Genomic DNA, 9,337 nt, shown 5'->3' with positions numbered 1-9,337 from the left:
CACTAAAAAGTAAGGTTGATTTTGGTTGTTGATTCCGTTTTTGCGTTTTAGTTGAATTATAATATTTTTTTTTGGTCTCAATACTAGGGCTGCACGATATTGGGGAAAAAGGACATTGCGATATCTTATTTTTCTGCGATATATATTGCGATATGATATCTAATCTAATTTTTTCTTACAAACAAAAATGGCATGAGCACACATACATTCTCATTTTAAATGATTTATGTCACAGGTCGGGGGGGCCAAGCCAGACTGCACCCACCCCTAAAACCCAGGATCACCTCGGGGAGCGTACCCGAAGAACCAGACGGACGAGAGTATAAAAAAATGAACAAGGTTTTATTTGGTTAAAAGCAATTTAAAAGTTCAGTGTTCCTTCCGTGTCTCCCGACCAGAACGGAGCCAGACCTCGGACGCCGGGAAGGCGTGGAGTCGTCAACAGTTCGTGCCTGTACGGGGCCAGCAAGAGCCAGGATAGTCTGTCACCCGTCCCGGAGTGAGGGGGGGGTATCCGGGTAAGTAGAGCTCGTGGATGTTTCGGTCGAGACCGGGAAAAGGAATAATTCTCGTGTCCACCTCCTTCTACAGGGACATCACATGCAGCATTCGGCCCAGAGAATCCTGCGATCTGCACAGCGGGGTAAGTAATCAACAGTAAGTATGTGTCCTTGAATAAGTAATGGGGCTTACGGCTGGGAGATGCTTCGGTTAAGACCGGGAAAGGAATAATTCGTGTGTCCACCTCTTTCTACAGGGACATCACATGCAGCATTCGGCCCAGAGGATCCTGCGATCTGCACAGCAGAGTAGGTAATCAACAGCAAGTATGTGTTCTTGAATAAGTAGTGGGGCTTACGGCTGGGAGAGGCTTCGGTTGTGACCGGGAAAGGAATAATTCTTGTAATAATTCTTGTGTCCACCTCTTTTCATAGGGACATCACATGCGGCGTTCGGCCCAGAGGATCCTGCGATCTGCACAGCAGAGTAAGTAATCAACAGCAAGTATGTGTTCTTGAATAAGTAGTGGGGCTTACGGCTGGGAGATGCTTCGGTTAAGACCGGAAAAGGAATAATTCGTGTGTCCACCTCTTTCTACAGGGACATCACATACAGCATTCGGCCCAGAGGATCCTGCGATCTGCACAGCAGAGTAAGTAATCAACAGCAAGTATGTGTTCTTGAATAAGTAGTGGGGCTTACGGCTGGGAGATGCTTCGGTTAAGACCGGGAAAGGAATAATTCTTGTGTCCACCTCCTTTCATAGGGACATCACATGCGGCGTTCGGCCCAGAGGATCCTGCGATCTACACAGCGGGGTAAGTAATCAACAGCATGTATGTGTTCTTGAATGAGCAATGGGCTTACGGTTGGGGGATACTTCAGTTGAGTGCCTGGGTGTGGATTACGGTGACGGTGGTGGGCTCTCGGGGTGGTGAGCGTCCGGCATTAACTCTATATATCTTCCCCACACTCTGTAACTTCACTTCAAACGATTTATTGTGCAAACACACCACTTCAGACACGGCACACCCACTCTTAGTGCAAATAGAGCCAGCACTCACCCAACGATGACTCCGTCCACTTCACAACGTTATCACTCCCAGTCCAGATGTATACAATTGATCGAAGTCCCAGATCAGGTCTCTTAACTTCCCTCCGATAGCGATGGCGCAGTCTGGTCTTCACTTGCTTTCCAGTACTCACACTCTTTCTGTCCTGAATATCTCCACTCGATCGCTGATATATCTGTTGCACAGCCAGATAGCCGAAACCCCACAATAGTCCTCAAATACCTCCACACGCCAGCCCAAACGTCCCAGGAATTCACCTCTCCTAGGGGAACACAACCAAAGAGAAGAACCACACACGGGGGCAAGCCAACCAGGAAGAATAGCCGGGAGAACGAACGACCAAAAAAAGAATCCACACGCATGGTCTCTGCACTTCTCTTTTTATGTGGTTACTCCGCCTCCATAATTCTCTCACAGATCGCCACATCAAACTCCCCACACCAGATGTCAATCTGTCATTAGCGTTGTTATTGTGACATCGGGCGCAACCCGGAAGTGGACCGGTGTTACCGCGACACCGTCCCGAGGGGAACACAAAATTCCGGCGGGACTTAGTTCTGCTTCTCTTTCGTCACCCCGTGACATACCCCCCTGCCAAACCATTCTAGTCCCTAGAACGCCTTTCAGTCGCCCATTCTCCATAGCGTGCCGGGGCCCGACCTCGGTTCTCCCTCTGGGACCGTCGTGGTGGCGAGACAGGGTCGATGTCCGCAGGCATATCCATCGGGTCTCTGGGGGCCATTTCTGTGGGGACATTTCCTCGTTCTCCTGGGATCACGGCCCATCCTGCTATCCACGGGGCTACAGCTTCAGGCTCCTTTGGCGCCTCCTCTACGGGGCTGGGATAGTTCGGACAGGGGCGGATCATGTTCCGATGGACCACTCTAGCGGGCCCGGCTTTTCCTTCGGGCCGAATTGTATATACTGGCTGTCCAGGCCGCTGCTGGCCCTCGACCACGTATGGTGCATTCTCCCATCGGTCACTGAGCTTCCCCTTCCCTTGTCGCCGGTTGTCCCTTACCAGGACCCTTTCTCCTGGGAGAAGGGGGGCTTCCCGAGCCGTCCGGTCGTACAGCCTCTTGTTTTTCTTCCCAGCCGCTCGGATCCGTCCCGAGACTTGCTCGTATGCAAAATGGAGGCGTTGGTGGTGGCGCCTTACCCATTCAGTTACGTTCCCCTCCTCCTCGGTTGCTGCCGTCCCCAGCAATACGTCGGTGGGCATCCGCACATGCCTGCCAAACATCAAATAAGTGGGGGCGTAACCCGTGGTACTGTGCGTACTATTATTGTAGGCCTGAACCAGATTTGGTAGCGCACTCACCCAGTCGCTCTGATGTTTTTGGTCTAGCGTGCCGAGCAAGTTCAATAGGGTCTGATTGAACCGCTCGCATCCGCCATTTCCCTGGGGGTGGTAAGTAGTGGTATGGGTCTTGGTGCAGCCGTACACTTTACACAGCTCTCTGATTACCCGAGACTCGAAGTTTGGCCCTTGGTCCGAGTGTAGGAACTCGGGGCAACCGAACGGCTGGAAGACAGCTCTCCACAGAGCAGTGGCGGTGGTGTTCGCCGTCTGGTCCAAAGTAGGAATGGCCCAGGAGTACTTGGTGAACAAGTCGGTAATGACAAGGATGTTCTGATAGCGGTCTGCCGGCCGACCCAAAGTCAAGAAGTCCATTGCGACTATGTGGAGAGGATCCTTTGCCTGGATGGGGACCATCGGTGCTCGTGCCTCCTTCCTGGCTTTGAACAAGGTACAACGAGGACAGGCCTGAACGAAGGTACGGACCGTTGCTTCTAGGTTGGGCCAGTAGAAGTGTCGCCTCAAGAGAGAGACCGTTTTCTCGTGCCCTTGGTGGCCCAGCTGATCATGGTACGCTATCAAGAGCTCTTGTACTTGGCCTTCGGGGACAACGATCTGTCGGAGTTCTTCGTCCAGCCCCGGATCTCGGACAGACCTACAGAGTACTCCCTCCTTCACCTGTAGTCTGGCCCATTGTCCCAACAGCTTCCTTCCTGTTCCCCCTTGGGCCCGTTGTTCGGCCAACGTCGGTTTTCGGCCCCGTTCCAGCCATCGCATCAAGCCACTGATCTCCCTGTCAGCCTGCTGTCGCTCTTTCCAGCGGCAGGGGTCCCATCCCCAACTCACAGGCATCCCCTCATGTTGAGTCCCCGGCGCCTCCACAATGCCCACCATATACTCCTCTCCTTCGGGGTCTGGCGTGGGTTCCGGTGGGTCCCTCGGACCTTGAGCTTCCGGGAGTCGGGACAGGGCGTCAGCGTTGGTGTTCTCCCGTCCTGGCCGGTATCGGAGCTGGTAGTTGTAATTGGCCAACTGGGCCACCCAGCGCTGTTCCACTGCCCCCAACTTCGCCGTCTGTAGATGTACTAGGGGGTTGTTATCAGTTACTACCGTCACCTGGGCACCCCACAAGTAATCTTTAAACTTTTCGCTGAGTGCCCATTTCAGCGCCAGCAGTTCCAACTTGAAGGAGCTGTAATTGGCGTCGTTCCTCTCTGCTGGATGAAGGCTCCGGCTTGCGTAGGCTACGACCCGCTCTACACCGTCCTGTTGCTGGGCCAACACGGCCCCCAAACCCAGGTTGCTAGCGTCCGTGTATAGGACAAAGGGCTTGGAGAAGTCAGCATACGCCAGAATCGGCGCCTGCAGCAACTCGTCTTTCAGTCGCCGGAACGCAGCCTCACACTCGGGGCTCCATAGGATAGCCGGCGATCCGCGACCTCGGGGGCGTCCTGTCCCAGCCAGCAACTGATTTAGGGGCTTTGCGATCTTGGAGAAGTCCTTGATAAAGCGGCGGTAGTACCCCACGAAGCCCAGGAATGACCGGACCTGCTTCACCGTCTGCAGGGCAGCCCACTCTCGCACCGCCGACACCTTCTCCGGGTCGACCGAAACTCCCGCCGCGCCCACACAGTGTCCCAAGAATTTGACCTCCCGCCGTAACAGATGGCATTTGTCCGGCTGGAGCTTCAGCCCATATTTCTCCATGGCCCCGAAGACCTGCTCAAGGTGTTGTAAGTGGGAGTCGAAATCTGGGGAATAGACAATCACATCGTCCAGGTATACCAAGGCGGACTCCATCAACTGACCTCCCAGGCACCGCTGCATCAGCCTCTGGAAGGTGGCAGGAGCGTTGCAGAGGCCGAAGGGCATCCGGTCCCACTCAAAGAGACCGAACGGGGTGGTAAAGGCGGTCTTCTCCCGGTCGGCCTCGGCCACTTGTACCTGCCAGTAGCCACTTGCCAAGTCCAGCGTGGAGTACCATGCAGAGCGTGTCAAGCCAGCCAGGGAGTCCTCGATCCGGGGTAGGGGGAACGCGTCCTTCCTAGTGACCAGGTTCAGCTTGCGGTAGTCGACGCAAAACCTCCATGCGCCAGTCTTCTTCTGTACCAACACGATGGGAGCTGCCCACGGGCTGCTGCTCTCTCTAACAACCCCTCGATTGAGCATACCTTGCAGCAGTGTACGGACCTCCGTGTACAGGGTAGGTGGGACGGGTCGGTACCTTTCTCTACTGGGCTCTGCATCTCCGGTGGGGATCCGATGTTGCACGACGTTGGTGCAGCCGTAATCCTCTTCGTGTGCCGAGAAGACATGTTGCCACTTGCCCAGCAGGTCTCGCAGCTTCCTGGCCTGTGTCGGTCCCAGCTCCTCCCCTTGCAGGGAACTTCCCTTCAAGTGGCCGGGCACCTCCTCCCCTAGACTCTGGGGCGACGAGCTCGCTTGGGTAAGGGCCACTTCCACCACCGCGGGGTGTACTTGGCGAAAGCTCAGGTCCTGGTCCTCCCGCACCTGATGGGATTCTACCGGTGTTATCTTGACCAGCCGCTGATGTTTATGTAGGTGCACAACATGGGGCGTCCCGTTCCGAACTCTCACCGGAATCCGTCCTCTTCGTGCCACGGCCAAACCTCTGGCGACTTCTACCTGCTGGCCATCCCAGTGGGGCTCCACCAACACCCATTCCTCCACTCCCACGTCCCGCTGGAGGACTCGCACCCATACTAGGGCCTCGCTGTTCGCTGGCACGGACAGGGCATAACGGCACGCTACCCGACCTGTCCCTTCGCGGCCTTGCCGGGCCCGGGACATCTGGATCCGTCTGCAGTCAGCGGCGACACGTTCCCATTCCTGTTGTTCGGCCAGCGAGATCCCTCGAGCGGGCGTTGCCCGAAACAATTCTTCCCAACATGCAGATAATACATTCATACCTAGCAAGGCCCGGTGACTCCCCAGACAGTGGTCCTTTACGATGATCACTCCCTTCTGGGGCACGATCACTCCGTGGATCTCCAAGTCCGTCAGCCTGTAGCCAATGTAGGGGATGTCCAGACCGTTTGCTCCTTTCAGGGAGAGCCAGGGAGCCTCCGTCCCATGCATCCTCTGATCTCCAAACAGCTCTTGCGACAGGCTCTCCGCGAATAGGGTCACCTGGGATCCGGTGTCGACGAGACAGGGCACCTTCACACCACACACCTGGACCTCCACCACTGGGCTATGCCCGACCAGCCTGTCCTTGGAGCCTGCTCCGATGGGTGGGTCATCTAAGGGGGTCCCGACCACACGACCCACTGTGGCCGGTCGACCTAAAAACCCCCCTCCGAACCTCTTCGAGGACCACACTGTCGGCTGTAATGGCCTGGTTGGCCACAGCGGTTGCAGATAGGTCGTCCTTGCTCGTCCCATTCAAACTGGGGCCGGTTGGGCCGGTTAGGTCGCCTCCCTGCGTCCCTGTTCCCGTCCGAGTACACCCGATCCCGCGAGATGGGCCTCACCTCTGGCCTGGTAGCCTCAGAACGCAGCTCGTCCACGAGCGTCTTGGTTAGCTCCGCCATCTGCTCCCGGACATCCTTTAGGAGTTCGAGCTTCAGAGTCTGTCTCCACTCTGCCATGTCGGGGACAGCCACTGCGGAGCTACTTACGGCCGCACACACAGGGGGTTCTTGCACCTCAACCTGATCGTTCTCCAATGCCACCGCTTCCTTCTTTAGGTCTTCGAAGGTGAGTTCCGGCTCCCTTCTGAATTGGACTCTAAGTCCCTGGCGTACTGGGCCTTCCCTTAGCCCCAGCAGGAATTGGTCCCTCAACAGAGTCTCACTATCTCCGAGACCATGGTCTGGGCGTCCCTGCAGCCTGGTAACTCGCTCCCGTAGTTGGAGGGCGAAAGCTCTGACGGATTGGCGAGGGCCCTGCTTGCTGCTGAAGAACTGGGCCCGGAGAACCGCAGTTGGAGTGGCGTCACCATACCTTTCCGTCAGGAATCTGAACACAGACTGGGCGGTGGTTCGGACAGCTTCGGGGGCGGCTTGGACTTCCCGCCGTGCTTCCCCGTCAAGGGAGTTGAGGGCAAACTGTAGCTGTTGGGTCGCGCTCAGTCCCTGTAGCCCGGCCAGATATTCGATCTGAGCCCGCCATTCGGAGAGGCGCACCTCTGACTCATTTCCTCCATATTTCTGGACCCAGGGGTTTCCCATGAACACTGGCATGACTCGGGGTGGGGCCCCCAGTGCCTCGTCGTCGGCCATCTGAGAATCCCTGGTCGCTCAACCCGAGGTGAAACCCTGCCGACTACGCCAAATCTGTCACAGGTCGGGGGGGCCAAGCCAGACTGCACCCACCCCTAAAACCCAGGATCACCTCGGGGAGCGTACCCGAAGAACCAGACGGACGAGAGTATAAAAAAATGAACAAGGTTTTATTTGGTTAAAAGCAATTTAAAAGTTCAGTGTTCCTTCCGTGTCTCCCGACCAGAACGGAGCCAGACCTCGGACGCCGGGAAGGCGTGGAGTCGTCAACAGTTCGTGCCTGTACGGGGCCAGCAAGAGCCAGGATAGTCTGTCACCCGTCCCGGAGTGAGGGGGGGGTATCCGGGTAAGTAGAGCTCGTGGATGTTTCGGTCGAGACCGGGAAAAGGAATAATTCTCGTGTCCACCTCCTTCTACAGGGACATCACATGCAGCATTCGGCCCAGAGAATCCTGCGATCTGCACAGCGGGGTAAGTAATCAACAGTAAGTATGTGTCCTTGAATAAGTAATGGGGCTTACGGCTGGGAGATGCTTCGGTTAAGACCGGGAAAGGAATAATTTGTGTGTCCACCTCTTTCTACAGGGACATCACATGCAGCATTCGGCCCAGAGGATCCTGCGATCTGCACAGCAGAGTAGGTAATCAACAGCAAGTATGTGTTCTTGAATAAGTAGTGGGGCTAACGGCTGGGAGAGGCTTCGGTTGTGACCGGGAAAGGAATAATTCTTGTAATAATTCTTGTGTCCACCTCTTTTCATAGGGACATCACATGCGGCGTTCGGCCCAGAGGATCCTGCGATCTGCACAGCAGAGTAAGTAATCAACAGCAAGTATGTGTTCTTGAATAAGTAGTGGGGCTTACGGCTGGGAGATGCTTCGGTTAAGACCGGAAAAGGAATAATTCGTGTGTCCACCTCTTTCTACAGGGACATCACATACAGCATTCGGCCCAGAGGATCCTGCGATCTGCACAGCAGAGTAAGTAATCAACAGCAAGTATGTGTTCTTGAATAAGTAGTGGGGCTTACGGCTGGGAGATGCTTCGGTTAAGACCGGGAAAGGAATAATTCTTGTGTCCACCTCCTTTCATAGGGACATCACATGCGGCGTTCGGCCCAGAGGATCCTGCGATCTACACAGCGGGGTAAGTAATCAACAGCATGTATGTGTTCTTGAATGAGCAATGGGCTTACGGTTGGGGGATACTTCAGTTGAGTGCCTGGGTGTGGATTACGGTGACGGTGGTGGGCTCTCGGGGTGGTGAGCGTCCGGCATTAACTCTATATATCTTCCCCACACTCTGTAACTTCACTTCAAACGATTTATTGTGCAAACACACCACTTCAGACACGGCACACCCACTCTTAGTGCAAATAGAGCCAGCACTCACCCAACGATGACTCCGTCCACTTCACAACGTTATCACTCCCAGTCCAGATGTATACAATTGATCGAAGTCCCAGATCAGGTCTCTTAACTTCCCTCCGATAGCGATGGCGCGGTCTGGTCTTCACTTGCTTTCCAGTACTCACACTCTTTCTGTCCTGAATATCTCCACTCGATCGCTGATATATCTGTTGCACAGCCAGATAGCCGAAACCCCACAATAGTCCTCAAATACCTCCACACGCCAGCCCAAACGTCCCAGGAATTCACCTCTCCTAGGGGAACACAACCAAAGAGAAGAACCACACACGGGGGCAAGCCAACCAGGAAGAATAGCCGGGAGAACGAACGACCAAAAAAAGAATCCACACGCATGGTCTCTGCACTTCTCTTTTTATGTGGTTACTCCGCCTCCATAATCCTCTCACAGATCGCCACATCAAACTCCCCACACCAGATGTCAATCTGTCATTAGCGTTGTTATTGTGACATCGGGCGCAACCCGGAAGTGGACCGGTGTTACCGCGACACCGTCCCGAGGGGAACACAAAATTCCGGCGGGACTTAGTTCTGCTTCTCTTTCGTCACCCCGTGACATTTAAACATCAGAGTATTATTTAAATTAGAGTAAATTATTTGTTTGTAACTTTAGGATATGGTTTGAATTGTTAACATTAACTAACATGAACTTACCATGAGCAATACTTGTGTTACTATATTTTTTAATCTTTGTTTATCTTCGTTATCTTAAAAACACAGCTGTTCATTGTTTGGTAATGTTACTTCACAGTAGGGATGCACCGGTTGACCGGCCATTAATCGGAACCAGA

At 54.5% G+C, this 9,337-nt stretch overlaps 1 protein-coding gene and 1 long non-coding RNA gene across 4 annotated transcripts; both read right to left on the bottom strand.

The window, feature by feature from the left end:
* Window positions 1–325: 325 nt before the first annotated feature.
* Window positions 326–1,669, bottom strand: LOC127987472 (uncharacterized). Its single transcript, XR_008161219.1, has 2 exons — window positions 924–1,669; window positions 326–745 (listed from the first exon to the last, which is right to left on the bottom strand). It is a non-coding gene; the product is annotated as an uncharacterized LOC127987472 (long non-coding RNA).
* A 3,750-nt stretch (window positions 1,670–5,419) lies between these two features.
* On the bottom strand, window positions 5,420–8,860 carry LOC127987469 (uncharacterized). Of its 3 annotated transcripts, none has more exons than XM_052589811.1 (3): window positions 8,512–8,860; window positions 7,870–8,253; window positions 5,420–7,577 (listed from the first exon to the last, which is right to left on the bottom strand). In XM_052589811.1, exon 3 carries the CDS (start codon window positions 7,116–7,118, stop codon window positions 6,180–6,182), a length of 939 nt encoding a protein of 312 aa, XP_052445771.1. In that variant the 5' UTR covers window positions 7,119–7,577; window positions 7,870–8,253; window positions 8,512–8,860; the 3' UTR covers window positions 5,420–6,179. The 3 variants fall into 3 exon arrangements, with proteins under 3 accessions (XP_052445771.1, XP_052445773.1, XP_052445772.1); XM_052589813.1 differs by having other exon boundaries at window positions 7,870–7,921; XM_052589812.1 differs by lacking the exons at window positions 7,870–8,253; window positions 8,512–8,860 and adding an exon at window positions 7,692–7,844.
* Window positions 8,861–9,337: the final 477 nt, after the last annotated feature.

The sequence above is a fragment of the Carassius gibelio genome, chromosome B22, assembly GCF_023724105.1.
Source record: "Carassius gibelio isolate Cgi1373 ecotype wild population from Czech Republic chromosome B22, carGib1.2-hapl.c, whole genome shotgun sequence".
Classification (NCBI taxonomy): Eukaryota; Metazoa; Chordata; class Actinopteri; order Cypriniformes; family Cyprinidae; genus Carassius; species Carassius gibelio.
Note: the sequence above shows the minus strand (reverse complement) of the source record. Positions and strands in the feature narration are given on the sequence as shown.

Excerpts from the sequence above, each read along its gene's own strand:
- LOC127987469 (XM_052589811.1), bottom strand. The coding sequence starts at position 7,118 with ATGGCCGACGACGAGGCACTGGGGGCCCCACCCCGAGTCATGCCAGTG.